The sequence below is a fragment of the Limulus polyphemus genome, unplaced genomic scaffold (genome assembly GCF_000517525.1).
Source record: "Limulus polyphemus unplaced genomic scaffold, Limulus_polyphemus-2.1.2 Scaffold3416, whole genome shotgun sequence".
Lineage (NCBI taxonomy): Eukaryota > Metazoa > Arthropoda > Merostomata > Xiphosura > Limulidae > Limulus > Limulus polyphemus.
Genome location: NW_013669026.1, coordinates 64,619 through 87,175, shown reverse-complemented (window position 1 = coordinate 87,175; position 22,557 = coordinate 64,619). Strand labels below are relative to the sequence as shown.

Genomic DNA, 22,557 nt, shown 5'->3' with positions numbered 1-22,557 from the left:
CTGATGATGACAAAACCTTGTCGAAACATTGTACATTTGCTATTATGTTAAACTTATATTAAAGTTTTTCTTCATTACCCATTCAAGCTATCTCCAAGCATTATTAATAGGATACATAGCTTATATATCAAGATACAACAATAAAATTGCAAAATTATGATTAGATTTTTAATGTATCACAGTTATTCACCTGCAAATGATAAAAGACTGATCTATACAGGATCAAAGGACTTTGAATTTCATGTACTTGATTATCACCTTTAATTACATGACCTTCACTGCTTGTTACACCTACAAATTGCATACTGGGATATACAACGTGCAATTTATGATCACGTACAGGATCATAGCTGTATGTAACTAGATAAAGAACTAGTTCAGGTGAAACAGCTGTTCTGCTACTAAATTCAAAGCTTATCAAACATGGCAGGTTGACAACTGGATGTTGTGGTTGTGAACCCAAAACAGGAGGTCAAGAACATGAAAGCTTGCAAATATTTCACTTTGGATAATAAAAGAAATAACAGTGAATTAATGGATCATAAAATATTGTCCAGGTAAATGTGACAGATGATGACAGACCCAATGAACTGTAAGCATATAAAGAATATTAATGTGGAAAAGCAACTTCTTTGAGAGTTAAACAGCCGAAGCAGTGAAGGTATCCAAAAACCCTACCACAAATGGCTAGAGAAATCAGTGAATGATGGAAGACTGGCAACATATTCCACTGATCTGTTAAAGTTCACTAAAGGGATATAAATGGACACATCCAGAAGATGTTACATAACTTGCTATCCAAATAATTTGAAAAGAAAATGTGACACATAAAATGAATATGATACATACACACATTTATTATCATTTAATGCATGAAATAATTAATTATGACAAGGTTATCTGTAGAGAGCATAATGCTGTTGCTAGTAGCATTACCAACTATGCTAATGGCAGAAAAAAAACAACACTATTTGCTAGTCTCTTCAAAAGTTAAGGTCAAAGTCTCTGTTCGAAGTATCAGTATATAGAAACTGTGAAAGCTACAGGCAACAGTACTTAAAATATATAGAATAGCAACATTAATCATAACTAAAACTTATTATGTAGTATATTTTCCAATGCAAAATATTATCCCACTTCTTTACTTACAAAAAGAATTACAATAATTCCTTTTGGTATATACAAATATATTTTCTGAATTCATTGATGATACAAACAGTACACTAGGTTATACCATATAAATAAGCAGCACCAAGATCTATAATTAACTTTGTGTTAATTTGTAGTATATCCAGGAAATTAACAAAAGAAATAACAAGAGATAATACAATTCAGTGGAATACTGTCATACAAAATAATTTTTCCTATTTTCTTTATTATTCTGTTGTGTATTAGTCATGATTTACTATTAATGTTAATCTCCCAAAGAAATAAACTTTGGCAAATTTTGCTAGTTATAAAGTAAGAAAAGACATACTTTCTCACTCCCTTATAAGCATCACAGCTTTGGACCAATCAAAATAATTTGACTTAAACTAAATGTTTTATATTTTTTTTATATTAATATAGTATTATTCTAAACTGATCAGTAATTCTAGTAAGTGCAGTTTCACATAACAAGTGATATAAAAAACCATAAACTGATTTCATTCTAGCTACTTTTGTTCCTTTATCATTCTCTTGACCTAACACCTGTTTTGCCCAAGAGAGGAATGGCTATGATGCTGCACATTATGCAAAAATGTAAACATCAATGTTCTCCAATGGTAGGTCAGGTGATACATCCAGGTTATAACCTACCTTATATTTCAGTGAGATTGACCAACTGTGACACAGGTGGTGCACATGTTACGAGAACAGACCATTAAAGAATTTGGTATATAATACTATGATCTCTTTGTTAGCTCTCTTTCTCTCAAGCTCAAGCCCTGAGTTTAGTAAGTGAAAGATAACTTCATTCCTTAAATAGCAATATTCTGCTAGAGTTTAAGCTGTAATGTTATCTAGTTTTTTAATAAGCATCTTTATAGATTACTAGAAGAGTTTAGAGAAATAACTATCAAGTAACGGTACTGTCCTTTGTCCTGTATATATATTTTAATTGTTTTAAGTGAAATAAAGATTTGTTTTCACTGCATATGAAGATACTTGTACTTACCAGGTTTCCTTTCTACCCCACAACCAATTTGTTGGAAATCTTGCTGAAATTCCTTTTCTTTTTTCACATTCAAAACATCCTCTTTTGAGCCATCTAGTTCATCATCATCATCACTGAACTCAGAAATAATCTCACCTTGTTTTGAATTATCAGATTCATTAGTTTTTACCCTGACAAATATGTTCTGAAACAAATATCAATAAAACAATAACTAGTATCATCACTAAAGGAGACAATCAAATACATGTATAATCTCCATAGTCTACTTAACTTGAAACATGACAATATAAAAACTGGCATTTGAAAGCTGTGAAATTGCATCCCAAAAGTTTCTTCTAGAGATTTATTAACAGAAAGTTAACTTGAATAATAAACATTAATAATGTCAGATCTTTCTGTATTTTAAAAAATTTCCGTTATGTAGCATATATGACAATAGTTATTATGTTAACAGTATGAAGTCTAATAACATTTATGTTATGATGAAAAATATTCAAATAGTAGAAATTCAGGGTGCAAGGTAATCAAACACATCTCAACATTCACCCCCAGAAACCATTTATTCACCTATACAGCAATGTAAACCCAACAAAATAAACATTTAATATTTTAAGATAGATCTCCAATATTCCGATGAAAATAATAAACTTTGTCATCAGAGTTTAAATGAAATGATACTGTGGTAAAGGATGGTACTATGTGTTTTATACTCCATTAGCTAATATGCAAATGTTTTTGAAATTTCTTTATTTTTTTTTTTGAGTTTGGGCATTTTAACTTTGTCATATACTAGCAGAAATGCTGCCCTATGGGTGGCTGTTTGTGCTAGTAATTACTAATCATAGTATTCATACCTCATTGAAAAAATTTAGAAAAGTGAACATTTTCTAAAAAAGGATTTTTTACTGAGAAGTATTACACAGGAAAAGTGTTCAGATTGTGCTCTTTAGTCATACACAACTCATTGCATCAAAATGATTCAATGTAAAGGGTTCAAAATTTTAATACATTTTACTGATATAAAATGTAATGTTTTTATATAGTAAAATTGGTACTGTTTATTTAAAAAATATTTTTAAGAACTCCAGTTTCTCAGTGCTACATACAAAAATTACATCAAAAAGATATAATCAAACCTTCAAGCACAATCCCAGTGAAAGTCATTTTCTTGCTGTGAGGAGAGTATTTTTATATAAAATTGTGTTCTATTATAAAGAAATGGTTGTTGCATATACCAAAGTTATTTTTCCAATTGTCTAAATCTTGAATATCCAAAGTGTGAATTTTTTTTATGGATTTTTGTTTGTGGTGCCATTTGATAGATGGCACAGGAGTTTTGGTTACATACATAAATATTGACATACACACTATGTCCATTATAGTAAGAAGATATACATCTTAACTTTGTCTCTTGCTAACTTTGTATAGGACTTCCTCATCCACTTATTGACAGTTAGCATTTCTTCTTTCTTGCATGAAAGAATAGAAAGTTGTCTTTTCTCTCAGTAATTTGGGTAATGGCATGGTACTTTGCCATCCCCAGCACTCGAGCATGAATAGATGGAGGTCATGCACAGAATAGCATTTTGTGTTCAAACCTAGCTGGAGTTGTTACTAACTGTTTTGTATTAAAACCAGGATGTCCTATGATTAGGAAATTTCTAAGTATCAATTGAAAATACATTAAATGTTAACTTCTGATACAATACCTTACCTCATCTCACATATTAGATAGAATCCCACACTGAAGTGGTGGAGAGACCAGTGCAAAAGTTACCTAGAAAGTGCCTGAAGAAAACAAATGGAGCATGACACCCTATACCATGAAATTTCATGGGCACACCCATGGGAAACTGCATCCTTTTTGTACCAGGGCGAAGACATGTTGCCAAGTCAGGTGGAAAACAAGCAAGTCCAGAAACATAGTATGGAAAATGGATGTGTTTTACGGTATAGTATGACTAGAGTGCACCAGACTGTACATAGCTGGTCAACTCAAGTCTAAAAACAGGTGGCATTGTGTATGTTTCATCTGGTCTGTTGTAAGATGAGGGTCTCAACCCTCTTCACTTCCATATCAGGATGCAGAAGAGAAGAATAACTGCCATTCTAGGTAGTGCCCATGCATGATGACCCTGCATACATCCAACAGCAGGCCACCGAGGAACTCGAGATTCAGGTGATGGGAAAGCAAATGTGATGAGTCAACTTCAGTCCAAAACTAGGAGGCATCAGGAATTTTATGTTGGCTGGTCCTGCACCAGTCCAACATCAGATGGCCTGGGAACCAACATTCAGACAGCAACAGAATAGGGGAAAACCACCCAGAGGGGTGAAATGTATTTGGTGATTCATCTTCAGTCCAAACCAGGCACCATAGGGAATTTTTGGTTCATTCTGCAGTAGGAGGTGACTTCACACAATCTACATCAAAATAACACCACTGCCCTAATCTCTACTGTCCACCACCGCAGTGACTAATAACTGGTGAGTGGCAAGCACTCCTGTACTCTACTAAAAGAAGGGGGAAAAGTGTATTGGGGAGGTTGGAGGAACAGAATATCTTAAGAGTGTGCAATGAGTGACCACGAAATCCTATTTTTAAGAGCAGGCCAGTTCACGTTTATTCAACTAGGACCAGAGGGATGGGCAGTTATCCCAACACTGTATTACTCATGATAGTCCATGAGTAGGTATAGTCTGGATCAGGCCTTTTTTAGTAAATAATATATCAAGAATAAACCTCTAATGTTCTCGTGGAACACCCCATCTCATCAGTGAGCATTACATACCCAAATGGGTGCATGGGGCAAACTTAAACTTAAGTATATCTTGGCAGGCAACACATGCCACTCAGCAGATCCTGAGATGCAAAATAGGACCCCTTTAAAGGTAAGACAGATAGATAAAGAACTTACTTAGTTAGAGCTAGAATACGGTATGGAAAATTGTGATGGGGCAAGTGATATCAGGGTGAAGAAGAAACAGTCAGAGGAAGGAGATAATGTGTAGCAAAAGTATGCAGGGTAGTCCACATGCCAGCCTGTACAATCTCCTACAATGGATGACAGAAGTGAGAAGCTAGACAGAGAGAAAAGTATTGAATTTGATGAGAGGGGACCTGAAAAAGTGGACAAGAATCCCTGTCCAAAGAAGTATATGCTAGATGGATGAGCTGTCATAGCCAACCCATGAGAATAATGGGAGAAAGATCTCAGGTAGAACAGAAGTTTCAAGGGATAAAGAGATGGGGGCAGGAAATACAAAATTGGGTAGTATGGGCCAAATAACAGCAAACTGTCTGAATAGAACAGAAAGGATGATCAAGATCAGAATGAGAATAAGATGAGCAACAGATGGAAAGGAAATAGGGGTGTATGCTCTGTCCCCCTCCAGAGCCATAGGTGTTTTGGAAAGAAAAGCATGGTTAGAATAAGAAAGAATATAATAACGATGGAAAAGAATATGGGAAACATCTGTAGCATATGTCTGACCTCCTACAGCTGCATGCTAAATGGAGTGAGAACAAGAGGCTAACGCTCCAAAAGATGGAAGGATAGGGGCACTGAGAAGAACATTCAGGTCCCAATCAAAGAGAGCAGGGCAAAGAAGGCAAAAGGAATTAAAGAGAATAGAAGGGACTGGTGAGGAAAATACATAACCAGAATGGAAAAATTGGAAAGTATTCAAAAGTGCTACCCTGTAGCTAGCAATGGTTGAAAGCAATAAGCCTTGGTCAAACAGCCAGGTAAAAAACTTGGAAAGGTGGGAAAGATTGGGAAGAAGAGAAGCCACAATGCAGAGACTAACTATAGAAAATGTGCCATTTACACTGATATGCAAGGAAGGAGGAAGAACGAATTGAAAAGAAAGAAGGCTACATGTGAAGAAAGTATAGAGCTTCTTGCAAGGGACCAGACAAACTCCACACATGAAGACAGAGTGTGAATACCACTGGAGGTGAGAGGGGGGAACAAGGGAGGAGAGGACTGCAGAAGGTTCAATAGAGGAAACCATGGTTGAGCCATTGAATAGAAAGTATTTATGAGAACTCAACACAGAGTGGTCTGAAGAAGGTAGAGCACACAATAAATAGGAGGGTAGGTGTAAAGAAAAAGGTTGGACGAGTCATGATCAAATGCTTCCCAACCCAGAGCTGCAAGATGAGGAACAGGAGAAGGTTGGTGTTCAGTTGACTAGCAAATGCATCCAGAAGGGGGAATGCCCAGCCAAGAGCATAGCCATTTGAATACCAGAAAATCAAGAAACCAATCCATTAGTAGAATCTTTTCAGGAAGCAAGAGAAGATTGGCAACAAAATTTATACCCGAGATATGAGAAGCAATAAGACATACTTGTAATAAATGTGCCCAAAAAGGAGGTTTAGATTATGTGCCCCTTGATGATTGATATGAGAGACAAGAGTTGAATTGTCAGTATGGATCATTATGAGATATCCACAGACATTCGAAAGAAAATTATCCAAAACTTGACATACCACCAACAATTTTAACATAATGCTATGAAGGGTTAAGTCCTCACCAAAAATTTCTTGAGAGTCCAAATATGCCCTCCAAACCATCAGGGAGATGCATCTGTAAACAGAAGAAGATCTGAACTAGAAGGAGGAAGAGGAACATCTACTGAGGTATTGGCTTTGTCGAGCCATTAAAGTCGACTTTTAAGTAAGAAAGAAGGGGAATGGTGGAGGACAAGGGATTCTGAGTGAGGTTCCATTGATCATGCAGAGTCCACTGAAGGCAACACATATGAGCAATGACCGAAAGGGAAACAGAGTACATGGAAGCCAAAGTCCCCAAAAGAGAACCTCCCATGCAGTGAGAGTAGGAGAAAATATGGCTGTGGAAACAAAGCACTCTATGTCCCTCAAACAAAGAGAAGGCTGAGCCCTGCTGAGATGAAAATTGGAAAACATAACTGAATGAATGAAATATTGAATGGATGTGAGATGTAACTTCTTCAGTTTGACCAGCCATTCCAGATGTGCTGACTCCTGAAGAAGGAGAAGGGTATGGTCATGGGAGGCTTGTTGTGACAGAGCCAAAAAAGTCAGTTGTTCATATAATGGTGAAGCCGCAGTCCCAAGCCATGAATGTGATGAGGAAAAGCTCTCACCACCGATAGAAATGTATGAAGCCAACGCAAGGTCGAAGGGGAGAGCATGAAATTGAAAGACTTGACCTCCATGAACAAACTGAAGATAATGCCTGGAAGCAGGGAAAATAGAAATGTGAAGGTAAGCATCTAAGACATTAACCTTGGACTTCCACAGACCTAGAGCAAAAGACAATCTGAGGGTGACAAAGGACTCAATGGTAAAATGAGGAAGGTCAAGGCAGCAACTGGGGCTCAAAAAAGCAATAACAGAATGCCAATCTTCCATTTTTGGGGGGTACATCAAACAGACATGAATAAAAACTCGGAGATGAAAGGAAAATCCATGTGATGTTCCTTTCTTCAAAATATTCAAAATGCATTTGCCAGATGCTAGCAACAAACTGGATCTCAAGGAGGAGGGAAAGAAATGGGAATAGGAGAGAAGAAAGGAGGGAAAGAAAATGAAAAGCCAGTCCCTCTAATAACACCCAAAGGATCCAACAATCAGCTGGGAATGGCACTAAATGTGAGCAAACTGGGCCAACTGCTCCTAGTGTTCCTCAACCTAAGAAATCACCATTGATACTGACAGCACTGAAGGTGACAGTGAGAGTGCTGATGGATTGAAGCAGAGACACAGGAAGAGGGAACAAGGAGAGGAGAGAAAGCTGTAGGATGAGTAACAGGAGCAGGAGAAGATTGTGATAGACAGGAAACAAGAGATAAAATGGAATAGTGTTGGTGTGCAGCCTCCACAGAAGATTTCAATAAATCACAGACACCCCAAAAAACAGACTGGTGAAGGAAAGGACCCAGTTGAAGTAGATATGAAGCAGGTAAAACACCTGAGAAAGTAAGGCATCCCTGCCAAATAATTCTCAACAACAAAGCAACCATGAGATAAAGGAGATGAAAATAATCATACCAACACAGAAAAGACAAGAGAATGAGGATGTGCCAAAAATCCCTCAGGTGAATGGTCGATAATCTCTGAAAGTAAGTGGAGATATATGAGATAATATAGTACAGTAGTAAGGGTGAGACAAAGATGAGAGAAATGGGCTAGGAAAAAGTGAAGAGAAGAAAGAGTATCTGATTCCTAAGTCTGAATAAAAGACACCAAATCCTGAGAGTCAAGAAAGGAAAACCCAGTCTGATGGTAAGGCAAAGTATGTGTGTCTTCCAAACTAGGAGACTGAGGCTCCAGCACGAAGGTGAGAGAGAAATTGATTTACATGAACCTGAATATCTGGAAAAGGGGGAACATTCTGGCCCAGAATGGAGCAGTGAAGGGTAAGAATCATAAGACACGGGAGAAAGGGACAAAAGGTGTCAAATAAGAGAAACCATATCCAAAAAGGATGAGGTAGATCAATGGCAGTGGATTGAGAATGTCCAGCAAAAGCAGGTGGAGGAAACAGGCTATCAAAATCGTCATCCTCTTGGATAGAATCCATAGTGAATAGAATAACTGTCCCCTGGTCAGAAGACAGATCAGGCCCCATGAAAAACTCCAACTCTTGATGCATTTTGGTCGACATCTCCTCGATAGACAAAGAGGAGCCCAATGTTATAATAGTAATTTGTCTAGCATGACCAAGATCTTGTGGATCTATGCCAAATGAAGTAACATCATGAATTTGTGAGTTCATAATGTGAATAGAAAGACGAAAAAAGAATCAAAAGCCTTCCATAAACTAAGTAAAGACAACAACAAAATTTCATAAAATAAAGTATTAATCACTGACACAAGTGAAAAAAATTACACATCTACACATGCAAGTGCCAAATTGTGAAGTGGTGATTGTACAATCAGTATAGAGGGAGTCAGCTGTGCAAGGAGGGTGTGTTGCATTTGTACTGGTGGATGGTTGTCGCATGCTCAGTTACATGCTACAGCACAGCAATACCATGTAAAAACACAGAATTTTAGGTGGGAGTCTCAAGGGTAGTGGCTAGCAAAAAATTGCAGGTCTAGAGGGAAGCACAAAATTGATGAAAGCTAATATGTGAATGGAGGTAAGGTATCATATTGGAATAATCTACTGGTTGATGCCATTTTTAAATTCATTTCTACATGTTTTACACTCCGAACTTAATCAAACAACTTTACTACCCATGTATCTCAATGAAATTATCACTATAATGTATGTTATAATTTGAATTTTTCTGTTATCTAAGTTTTAATTGTCACATGATCCACGTGCTATGAAAAATCTCCATTTTACAAGAGCTGATTGTAAATAGATAAGCTTGCAACATATATGAATGTGTAGATGCCAAAGTACATCTATGTGCCCTTTTGTGCCGTATGATACAAAGTCTTACAACTGTATTCACTGGGAAAGAGAAACCTAAATTTTCTAACCTTTGACAGGTGCCACACCCACTTTCTATACTTTGCTGTGAAATTTACAACGTACATGTAGTTAATTGATACAAGTGTATATAGTCATTAGAAAGAGCTCAGATTACACTATACTCCACCAATGGTTAATTTGAAAATGGCATGCAGTTTTCATATCAAAGTACCCGTAGTATTGTTCTCTGCTTGACTGACTATAGCACTTACAGTGGTTTGTTACCTAAATATGCTATAATTAGAGAGAGAGTTACTGTATTTAAGTCTTACTTTTATATTTTAGTTACATATGTATTATTTGTGTTTTAAAAATCATATTTTTTTTTTTTTGTACGTTTAACTTGTCACCTGGATTGTGAAAGCTTTATGAACAAGATGGCATGTATAAGTGCAATCTTGTTTTGGCAATGCATCTCTGCAGGGAGTCTGCCAAAATACCTTCATAAATGCCAATTAGCATCAGTTGACATATCGGCAGAAATAAAGACAAAGAATTTGAAAGGAAAATTAAAACTAAACTTTAAGTGAAAAGATAAAGATGTGAAATTATGCATATAGGAAAAAGATGACTATTCTAGTGAATTTCTATAAAGAGTTGAAAGGTATGTACATATTTCTATTAGTTAATTTTAAATATTTCATTGCAATGTATGTTGATGATAATAGATAAAGTTAGTAATATAGCAGAGAAAATGAAAAATAAAATATAAACATTTGCCTAAAAATTTATGATATTTATGAGGTTCTAGAGATTATGCAAATGAAATGTAAAAACTGTAAGATAAAAATAGTATTTTTTTATACTTTATATAAAAATTACCTTACATGTTAACCATTTAGAGTCCAAGGGCAAATACCTATATGAAATAATGAATTTTTATTAGAAATAGTGAAAAACACTATTAAATATTTTTCTAAAACTACATACTTTTAGGAATGTTCTTGTCAAATTTCAAATCATTTCATCCATTAGATGTATTTTTAAAAGACATTTCATGAGAGTTATGTAATTTTCTTCTGATTGACATATATTGTTCCTAAAGGGTTAAAGGTTTCACTTCCATTCTCCAACACAGTAACAACAAGCACACTTGCCCTTGTTCTACTATTTTGTTTCTGATTGTGTTTTTGTTATTTGTAATTAAAAATTGTTCTTGTGCACCTTCCATGATTCAACTTTTTTTTTTTATGAGCTCAGATGAACACACTTTGTAACTCAAATCCTTAGAACTTCCAATTAGTGGACCCTAACTTACTACTGTGATTGGAACCTGAGAGCTAGAAAATTCCAAAATATTAAAAAGAATTAGAAATGTAAATCTGAACAAAACAACTGTCAGGCAATAGTAAAATGAGTACTGATGCTAATTAAGGGTAGGAAATATAAATCTATACAGCAAGTTTCTGTTTTTTTTCCAAGCATAATGAACAAAGAACCATAGGTGTGTACCTTTAGTTCGTTGTTCATTAAAATGTAAAAGAACATCCATGGAATAGACTGAAATAGCCTACCTTACTTAAGTTTATTAATCTTACTTTGTTTATTTTGTTTTTCAACAAGATGAGAATTGAGATAATGGTCAACTCTGAAACAAGCTTTACTAAATTCTGTTTGTCATAATTTTCAGTTGAGAATATATAATCTTAGTCATATCTATTGATTTTTGTCTTCTCATTATCATTGTTGACAAAATTCAAAACAAAAATATCAACAAATATTTTCATCAAAATTCTCGCTGATAAGGTTAAAACTATAGATACACAATTAAAGAAACCAATCAGGAATTATGGGATTATCAGAACAACTAGAGTTGAAACACAACTCTCTCTCTAATGTGGCCTAAAAGAGTGCAAAGGACTAATTAGATACTCATTTATTACTTGAACCACATATAAAACATTAGGCTAGAATTAGTGAACTACTACTGAGCAATAGTTAGATAATAAATTACTTATAGCAAGTCTGTTATCCAGTCAATTATTAATCCTTTGTTTGCGGCTTGTGTAAATCTGCCTACCACCCCATGTGCATAGATTCACAAGTTTTTGACTTGGGTCATTCAAAATATTGTGTGCATAATGCTTGCTACATATGATGTCAACCAGAGTCACCTATGGTAAATCATATGATGTCAACTACAGTTGAAGGGTTAAGAAAGTTGTTATCTACTGAATTACTGAGTGTGCATCTGCTGTCCAGTCAATTATTGATAGTGAGAGAAATTGTTTTCTAAATTCAGGTCAATAATTTTCAAACATTGGGTAGAATGTTTTAATTGAAAAATAGGGGGCAAAATCAGAGAAATGCTTTTTAAGTAAAACCAAGAAAGAATAAATATTTGGTTTAAAATTGGGTTTTGCTTGGAAAGAAAATAAAAAAATGCTTAAACACCAGCAAAATACAGCTGAATATTATCTCAGTTTGAAAACTGGTACAAAAAAAGTCAACTGGTCTGCTTTTGCCAACAGTTTGCAATGTCTTTAAGTTAAAAAAAAAAGAAAAAAAAACATTATTAAACACCAACCAAGTATTTCAGATGGCCGATCTCTCAGTCTCAAAAACAGTTAAGTACAGCTAATTGAAAGCTTTCAGAGAAAATCATTCTGTTTTTCCCACCAGTTTGTGTTGTCTTTTGGTTGGTTAATAAAACAACAAGTATAAAAAAAAAGTTTATTACACTAACTTGGTTACAGATGTAAATTAACATATATCCTCATTGCTGTTTAAGAGTATTTTCAGTATTTGAAATGCAGCATAGAATTAATGCTCCTGCTGACAAAAGCTGGGTATTTAGCTGTGGCATCCTTCCAGAATCTCACTGCTGTGAGTTCTGACTGAATTCTGACTGCAGAACTTCAGTTGTTACATCTTCTCCAAAAGCAAACATTTCCTCGTAGTTGGCAAACTCATGACTCTGAGCTCATTTCAGGAAAGAATCCAGCACTCTTACTTCCATTCATAGCTTCTATACAGTGGAAGACACATTACTTTCAGTTGTTCCCTTCTATTTATCACTCAGGGCTACACAGAATTCATTAACCTTCTCAATAGGGGCCAGTCCCAAGGACCATTTTTACTTGTATATAGTTTTAATACTATAACTTTTAATACAGTGTGTGTGTATGTTCACAAAATTTGGTAGACTTTTAGAACATATTACAAGTATTTTGTACACAAAAAATCAGTTTTTTAATGAAATATTTTTACTAAAGATTTGTCCGGAAATATATCGATTATTTGTTTTGAATAGTCCGTGTGCAAAGTGATTTTCCTGTTAAGATTAAAAATACATTTATTCATCTCAAAAATCTCAGATTTGATTTGTGTATTCTCTGAAACCTCCTAAGTACATTTCATATGTTTGTTTTCATTAAAACTTTATATCTTATCTGTTATTTACTCTACCCTAACTCTATACAATGTTGGTCAATTTGACCAAACTCATAACCACCAAAAATAATAAAAATGAATCTAAATCACCCTTTTTTTTCTCTTTTTAGAATGACTTCAAATTGTAACATGAAACTTTATTCGTTTATCCTAAGTAGCTTTAAACTGATAACAGTATACCTCTATTTATGATTAAATTTGACTGTATTATTGACCTTTTAACCAAGTCTAACTACTATTCACACCATTATAAGTTGTAAATCACTTGGGGAATGTGCAGCTCACTATTGAATTGCATTGCTCACAAACTGCTCATTTGTGTGCCTTGTGAAACACTTTTATTATATTATCATTTATTTTACCTAATCTAACCTTAACTAACCTAAAGAGATTCCTATTTTTACATTTTAATTACTTTTATAATAATAAATAAAGAATAAACATGAAAAACATTAAATAAATTACTTACCTGAATCTCCTTTTTTTTCTTGCTGTTGACTGTCAACAAAACTTAACTGTACTTTTTATACTAATGGTAGTAATGTACTAAATGATTTTTATTTAATTAAATAATGCACCAAATTGTGATAGTTATGGCTTTTTGCATGTTATTATTCTTTAGTGTTTGTTTGTTATGAATTTCGCGCAAAGCTATATGAGGGCTATCTGCGCTAGCCGTCCCTAATTTAGCAGTGCAAGACTAGAGGGAAGGCAGCTAGTCATCATCAACCACCACCAACTCTTGGGCTACTCTTTTACCAATGAATAGTGGGATTGACCATCACGTTATAATGCCCCCATGGCTGAAAGGGTGAGCATGTTTGGTGTGACGGGGATTTGAACCATCTGATGGACATGCATAGGCCAGTCATGAGAATAGTGAATGCACTGTCCAAAATGAGAATTCCCACCTGAAGGAAGATCTTTACAATACCAAAGAAAATCTCTATTGATAGGAGAATGTCTGAAGATGTAGTGTTCTATGTCGTGTCTATATAAAATCAGTGTACCTCAAAGTATATGTTAAGCTTTCATTTAGATCAATTTATTTTGGTTTAACTTTTTGTAATTTCTAGTAATACACTGGTTTATTTTGAATTTAGTTTTAATAATTTATTTTATAAACTTATTTTGCACTCCAAGTTGTTAGATAAGTTTTTCTTGTTTTTCAGTTCATTATGTGATTCATAAGGTTATATTTGCTTTTAGTTTATTTTTTACCTTTAAGTGACTTCAGTTTTATTATATGATGTGCACAAGACTTACATTTTAATTGGGTTTCATTTAAATATATAATTGACCACCACACGTTTTGTATTTTCAGTTAAATTCCCTATTGTCTTGGGACAATTTTGAATTCACTTCAGTTTTATTCACTTTTTATTTAGTTTGAACCACGATTTCAGTTCTGCTTATTCTATAATCGTATTTTGATTCACAGTCAAATTTACTTAATTATTTGGTTTTGTGAACCACATACAAATCTCTTTAATTTTTATATTATTTTTATTCTACTTAGTTTATTTGGAAATGAAATTTTTCCACTTAAAAAGCACTTCATATGAATGTGGTCTAAATGGCAAGATCATAGACCCCTAATATTCAGGTATAGTCATCCATAATTATGAACTAATGACCAGTGATAATACAGCTAGCAACACATGCTGCCACAAGGGTTTCGTCCAGATCTGTGAAGAAAGTAGGGAGATTGACAGCTACTTTTATAATGTACCCAAGATGAAAGTGTGGAACATGTTTGTCAGCATTATGTTGTGAATTCTTTAGATCAGCCATCCAACATGCTAACTATTAATGCCACACCAAGCCCATTGGTTTATTCGATCTTTTTTAAAATTGTTTTGGATTATATTTAACTGTGTATAGTTTAACTTGAGTTTATTACTAGTTGTTGGAATCTAGGATGTGATGAACATAAGACACATGAAGCAATGGATCCATACATAAACAAAATTCTGATATGACCCTCAAAAGTCCCCATGGGGGAGTCATCCAGAAAAAGTCAATGAGTGAGTCATATTGACCCACCATGCTTACATCCACACTAGGCAGCCTAAAATTTTTTTTAATTTCAGACAGAGTTGCACAGTAGGCCATCTGTGTTCTATCCACCATTGATAACTAAACCCAAAATTTCAGCAAAAGAAGTCCATAAACTTCCTGTTAATTCACAGAGGAATGCTTCACTGTAAGTAAGAGTAGATGTAATGAGTACAAGCAAAACAAGATCATAAAACCATAATAAGTTCTTAATCAACAATGAAACCTCTAATAAAAAACACTGCCAAAGATCTTGTGAATATGAGTAAACAGAAATCACCTACAGCACAAGCTGTGAAATCAGGAAAGGGTGACAAAACAGAACTATAAACCATTAACCCTCTCGCAACAGGTAGGTAAAAGTACAGAATTACATTTGAAATATAATTAGACTACCTTATTATCAATGTATATAAAAAAAAGTTCATATAAAGTTTTAATATTATGCAAGTTTTAAATTCTTAATTTTATAAGCTAATATTAAACAAATCCCCAATTTCCCCTAGTATAAGAACCATGACATTTCTTCTCTAGGTCATCCCCTTCTCTAATTTATTTAAAACCGCTCTCTGAAGTATGGAATTTAATATCATTTAATAATTATAATATAAATGTTTCTAAGGCAAAGTTTATTTTCTATAGCCTTCAATTTCTTTGTTTTGTAGTCATAAACTAGAAAATCAGACCTACTTGTCCTGCTCACTTGTGACTTCCTCTCTTTCACAAATTACCAATAATTCCTTCTGAAGTTTTATACTATATCAGCTATAACCAATAGAAAGTAAAAGTTTTAATCTACCAAATTACGTCTTATATTACCTTGTTTTCCATACAGGGAGTTGTATATTTTGTCATTCAGTTTCAAATTTATTCTCATGAGAATCACATGGATGAGCTTAACTGAATTTTAAAGGCTTTGATTGGTGAATTTGTAATTCAAATATTTGTGTCAGATAAATAAATGAAGTACCTTTCAGATTAAAGTTCAAGTATTAAAAAATATTAAATATACATATACCTTTTGAACAACCATTATGTATTTTGTACTCGGAGAGCATTAAGAGTGACAGTCTGTGAGTATAAATGTTAAAGATAAGATAAAAAGTTACATGCCTAACGTAAGCTGAAAAAAGGCTTGGTACTGCTTGTTACTTATCATTATTTTGATATTTCAACAACTTAATAATGAACATACTGAAGCTTGATAGAGATATTGAGAATTAAACAATGGGTTTGTTATTATATTTTTCATTATCTTTAAGTGAAACATCAAAAATGCAGGGAAGCCACACAAAACTTACTAGAAGTTATAGAATGGAAGCTCTGACGGTTACTTTAGAGTTACAAGGTCAGTCATATCAACTGACTCCATATGGAAATAGTAAACAGAGAAGGAAAACATGTGAGAAATAAGACATGAATAATTATTCTAAAGAATAATAGTTTCGTTGCAAATATAAATTTATACAGTGGGATGAATAAGAAAATTCTAAAATAAAGTTCATAAATGAGTTGTTTACAGGCACCACTTCTTGTTACCTGAGCAGCAGTGTAAATTGGAACATTTTTTTATATTTTTCTTTCAAAAGTGTACTAACCAAATGTTACATAATGACAAAATAGCAATTCTAAAATATTCATGAGTTCAGAATTGATAAAATAGAATTAGTATTATTATTTATACTGTGTGTATTAGACAATTGAAAGATACTCAATGGTTTTGATAGGGTTAATACATTACAATGTGTTTAAGCTTAGTACAGTGTGTAGCTTTCAAGCTTATTATTGATTAGAAGCCTCATTAATCACAAAACAAAATATACGAATAGGTTATATTAGTATTTCTTAATTTTAACATAAAATGATTATATTTTTTACTATTTCTATAGCATTACCTTATTGAAACAACCAACAATAAGATGTTTTACGACAGCGGAAGTCACGTGACGCTGGAAGCATAAGCGCTGGAGTTTCTAGAAGGATTATGACTGTTCCTGGCAACTCTAGTCTTTTCTAGGCACCCCTCTATTTTAGTATATAAGGCCGGCAAATAAAGTGGAGATAGAGACAGATAATTGAGTCAAGTGAGCGGTAGTGATTGTAAGTAAAGTGTGTAAATCGCTATGATTGTAAGTAAAGTGATTGTGGAACTTCTGTGTATTATAAAGTTGTATCGAGAAATAATAAACTAGTTTTAATTAAGAAAAGACTTGTATTGCTGAAGTTTCTCGGAAAGAATTTTTACGGGAAATTATCAAACGACCAGATACGTAACAGATGTATAAGATTCGTGTCTAGAACTCATACAAACACAGAAAAATCATCACATATTCATAACGCTATGGCTGATCTGACATAGTATTTTTTAATGCATCATAAAAACATATGGGAAAAAACAAAACAGAATGACAAAATTTACTTTCCAACTAAATGCTTTATTTTCATAAAAGATTTATAAAACTTATTTTCACAACAAACTCAACTCCAAGCAAATGATCATCATAAAGATATCACTATAAATACTTAATCAATTTACTCTATTAAGAAAACTGGAAAGGTTTTTAATCTCTAGATTACCTCCATTTTCTCTGATACTTCATCATAGTTCTCTTCTCGCTCCTCTTTTATAACACTATATTCAAAAATTGTGTGTGAAAATCCTTCTTCAAACAAATCAGCTTCTTCTGTTCCTGGAGATATAAATAATATAAATGAATATACCTGATGCATCACTATCATAATAATTGTGAAAAACAAAACATGAATCATTATGTTTTCAAGAAATAATAGTTTCTTGGAAACATAAACTTGTACTGTGTGATGGGTAAAAAAATCTCTAAAAGAAAAATTGATACATCTTTTGTAAGTGATGACTTAGTACAAGTTTGTTTCCTTTCATTAATAATATATTTCCCAAAACTCTTACATCACATTTAATTAAATTTCCATGATTCACAAACCTTATGTTTTTACTGATCAACTAATTGTTTTGTACTGTATTCTTAGACAATAACCATATTGTAACAGTTAATCCAGACAAATATTCCTTTAGCAATGTATCAACAACAATAAGACTTCATGAAAGAAATACTTGTTTAAAATATAAAAACGTGGTTAGAAATGTTATTCAATATTTTAATAAAATTAAATGTAGGTACACTAATAAATACTGCACTACTATTAAGTTTAATTTTCAGCACTACAAAGCATTATTTGTACAAGATGCATGAAGTGTTGTGTAAAACATTCTAAAAAACCATGTCAGGAAAGATACTTACAAAAAAAATATTTTTTAAACCCCTTTAAAGCAGTTTTTTTCAACAAGAACCTTTTTTTTTTTAACTCTGTGATTATGAATTATGCTGTTGAAAATAGTTTATATAAAGGAACTGTAGAAATTACAAGAAAAATTGAGTGTAGTAGTGTTTTGACCTAAACAGTAATGCAGACACAAAGGCTGAGATTGCAGTTTTCAAGCACCTTCTGCACACTTTAACAAACACAAAAAACAAAAAAAAAGAAGATAAACATTCCTTTTGTAACCAGCATAGTGCAAAACACAACTGTTGCTTCTCTTCTAATCCAGAGGTTCCCAATTCTAGGGCTGGAGTACCCATGGTACCACATTCCCATGTGGGGTAAACCCAAACTTTCTACCTGTTTTTAAATAATAATAAAAAAGGGATTCACTTTGCAATTCTGAGTTTTTTTATATCCTGTAGACATTATTATTTCTAATCATCAGTGTATTGCAGACTACTTGACTTTATGACAAAAGTTGCTGAAATGATTCAGCTCTTTCAGCCCATTAATCTGTAGATTGTAGCAATGCTTTCACATCGGCATTTGCTCATTTTCTTCTTTTTTAAGTTTCCATCCTCATCCATCAAAGAGTTCCTTTACATGCCCACAAGTTGCTGTTTTTCAGTAATTTTGCTTGCCAAGATAGGCATGATATTTCTATCTGGCTCTTGTGGCTGACATCAAAAGATCTTTTGTCATCTCTATATTTGTAACTCCTCTAACAGTTTTAATGATCAGCAATGACTCTTTATGCCACCAGTGATTGCTCTAGCAACCAACCTTCTTTCAATACTAGACTGACCAGGTGACAGAAGAAACAAGACTGGCTTGAGGCCCATGTGTTTAACCAAGATATCAAGCCTACAGGATGAATCAAAATCTCAGAAACCATTAGTGTGCAGTGAATAGTGACAAAACTCCCTTTACTCCCTCTGTGCATCATCACAGACTTCTTGATGTGGTTTGCAGCAACAAGTACATGCAGGACTCTCCATCATTTTCTGCACATGTTCTTCCTTGTTGACCACCATCAATCATGGATCATGACACTTCATATTTCAGACATGGGATACTTGATATGAGCCTTCTTCAGAAGTTTATTGACTAGTGTTACCAAAAAACATTTGAAATCAACTTTTAGTTTGTTTGTTTTTGAATTTCGCACAAAGCTACACGAGGGCTATCTGCGCTAGCCGTCCCTAATTTAGCAGTGTAAAACTAGAGGGAAGGCAGCTAGTCATCACCACCCACCGCCAACTCTTGGGCTACTCTTTTACCAACGAATAGTGGGATTGACCATCACATTATAACGCCCCCACGGCTGAAAGGGCGAGCATGTTTGGTGTGACGGGGATTCGAACCCGCGACCATCAGATTGGGAGTCGAGTGCCCTAACCACCTGGCCATACCGTGCCTCAACTTTTAGTTTCAACACTAATTTGTCTGTAATCTCTTTAGCAACTTTCAGCTGATGAACAGCTAACTTTGGCTGAAAATCCAATGTCAATCATGCATTAGTGCTTCTGACGAGTCTTGTCTGTGGAGGCAATATTAAGGAGCTTCAGTGCTAAAATTGCTCCTATTAAACTATCTTCTTTAAGGAAGTATTCCATCAAGACTTAAAACAATAATTAAAAAAACACAATACTATTACTATAACCATAAATATGGGCCAAAAAACACAAAGATACATATTGAATCAAAGTATATATTTCTTATAATGTTCAGCTATATGAATTTATGTTGTAAACATGTTAAATTTTTCAGTAGCTAAACTTTGATGGGAGCAGTGTATTTTTCATTTTCCAATATACTTAAAAGTACAACTTTGTACAACATACAGCTTTCACTTAATAATACATCAAGTAAAACCATTAATTTTTTTTTTAGATTGGCATGTGAATATTATTAACTCTTTTGACTGTCCTTGTAACCACCACACAACTAAGAAACTATTTGTATCATATCTGGCTTTAAATGTTCCATGTATATCTTCATGAAATTTGACAAACTTTTGGAATACATTACAATTTTTTGTACATAAAAAAAAATCAGAATTTTTAATAAAGTATTTCTTAACATATTTGTCTGAAGTTATTATTTTCCTATTCTTGTTCAGTGCTGTCCCTATATGCATAAACTTTTTTTCGCATGCCACAAGCCTTGAACTCCCACTTACTTCATGATTAACGTGGTTCACTGCACCTTCCCATGTAAATTATCATGAAACAACCCTCAACCAATAGGAGCACAACACACCCTCCTGACACATGACTCCCTCTATTTGATTCTACCAAAATATCATTTCGAGATTAAGCAGAAAGAAAGTACCAGTTTTAAGTGGTGAGGAAGGGTAGGAAGTGTGAAAAGAGTTAAGTACCTATTGGAAATATATTTTTAGAGTAAGAAAAAAATTAATTTCGATACAGTATCTTACCTCACATGTAATGCTAGAATCCCACATTGAAGAGGTGAAGGGACCCGTGTGAGGAATATAAAGAAGTATCCTTCGATAGAGTCCAAAGAACATCTTTGAGGTTTGACTCTTAGTGGGGAAGGGAACAAAGGTTGGACACTGCACCACTTCTGTTCCAGGTACACTCTTCCTTCAGTGTGGAAATAGGTGTCACATACACAGGCAGAAAGTAGGAGATGCACATCCAAAAAAACTAAAAACGGATGTGTCCCATGATGTAGAATGGCTTGGGTGCATTGGAGCACAATGCCAACCACCAGGTCCCACTGCATGGAAATGGATCACTTCTATAAAATATATGCAAAACTTACCCTCCAGATAGAACTGCATTGTAGCTGGATACATAATCAACCTCTGGGACCCACTGCATGGAGGTCGAGCACGTAATATGAGGATTGAAAGCCGTCTACACTGACAGAAAACCACCACCCTACTCTCAACTGAAGTGAAAATATCACAGTCAAGAGGACTCCTTCAAGGTCCACCACCCCAGCAGCTCAGAACTGGAAAGTGGCCATGACTCTTAAACTCAGCTAGAAGAGCAAGAGGGGACAAAACACTTTGGTGAGTCTGGAGGAATGCAGACACTGGATACAGTGCAATAGGTGCCCATGAAATCCCTATTTTGAAAAGCAGACTGTCCCTGATATATTCAATTGAAGGAATGGCAAGAATGGACAGCTATCCCCTTAAGCTTTACCAATTAAAGTCCATGAGTTCGTATGCTCCGGAACGGGCATATTAATGAAGAAAAGATATCCTGAAGAAAACCTACTAGCGATCGTGTGGAGCACCCTATCTCAGCAGTGTGTGTTATTGGCCATGGGTATTCATCGAGAATGTTGGAGTCTTCCATTGGCCAAGGACAACTTCAGTGGAATGTCCCATACAACCCTTGCCAAGCTATCCTGCTCAACATTATACTTCACCCGGACCCAATGCCATAAAGGTGGAGCGACAGGAGTAGCTGTGAGTAATAAGTGCAACATCAGCCCCAGATAAGACTGCACAGAGGTATTTTTAAAGGAATCACCATCAGAATGACCCAAGGAACCACTGTCTGCAAAACGATTTGACTTGGGATCACACAATATCAACCCCTGTGACCCACCGCATAGAAGTGGAGCCACAGAGTCATTAGGTGGGATATAATGTACCCTAATATGACATATTGATAGCCGTATATTGCAGAATTTGAGAGATAGGTAGTATATCTGGACAGACAATGCTCGCCATTGAGTGGGACATGCCACTATATGGAAAAATAAGACATAAAAACTTTAAGGGTAGAAGGAGAAATGTCATGTATAGAGGAAAGTTACCAGGGAAACCACAGAAGAAGGCCATGCAAGCAATGTAACACTGAAGAGCATGAACAAGACAAATAAACCTATCTGGATCAGACTAGGAATAAAGGTGGGAAATGGAGGGAAAGTAAATCACGAAAAATGTCCCTCATGAGCCCCTGAAGTAGGAAAGAACAATCCAGATAAAGAGTACATATGTGGAATAGAACAGAGTATGTGAAATATCAATGGCAAAGATAGCAGACTGATGATAATGGTTGGAGACGGCTTGAATGGGTAATGAAGAAAAACTTTAATATAAGTTTAACATAACAGCATAACGTTGTACATTTGCTGTTATGTTAAACTTATATTAAAGTTTTTCTTCATTACCCATTCAAGCCG

At 34.5% G+C, this 22,557-nt stretch overlaps 1 protein-coding gene across 5 annotated transcripts in view; it reads right to left on the bottom strand.

The window, feature by feature from the left end:
• Positions 1-22,557, bottom strand: part of LOC106469309 (gastrula zinc finger protein XlCGF57.1-like) — a 74,099-nt gene that overhangs the window by 10,195 nt on the left and 41,347 nt on the right. For 4 of the 5 annotated variants that reach the window (XM_022397791.1, XM_022397790.1, XM_013929799.2 and 1 more), the window contains 2 exons: positions 17,665-17,777; positions 2,159-2,342 (listed from right to left, as the gene is read on the bottom strand). In XM_022397791.1, the coding sequence (XP_022253499.1) occupies positions 2,159-2,342; positions 17,665-17,777 (297 nt within the window). Of the gene's footprint in view, positions 1-286; positions 503-2,158; positions 2,343-17,664; positions 17,778-22,557 lie in introns of those variants that run through there. The other variant, XM_022397793.1, reaches the window with a different exon arrangement.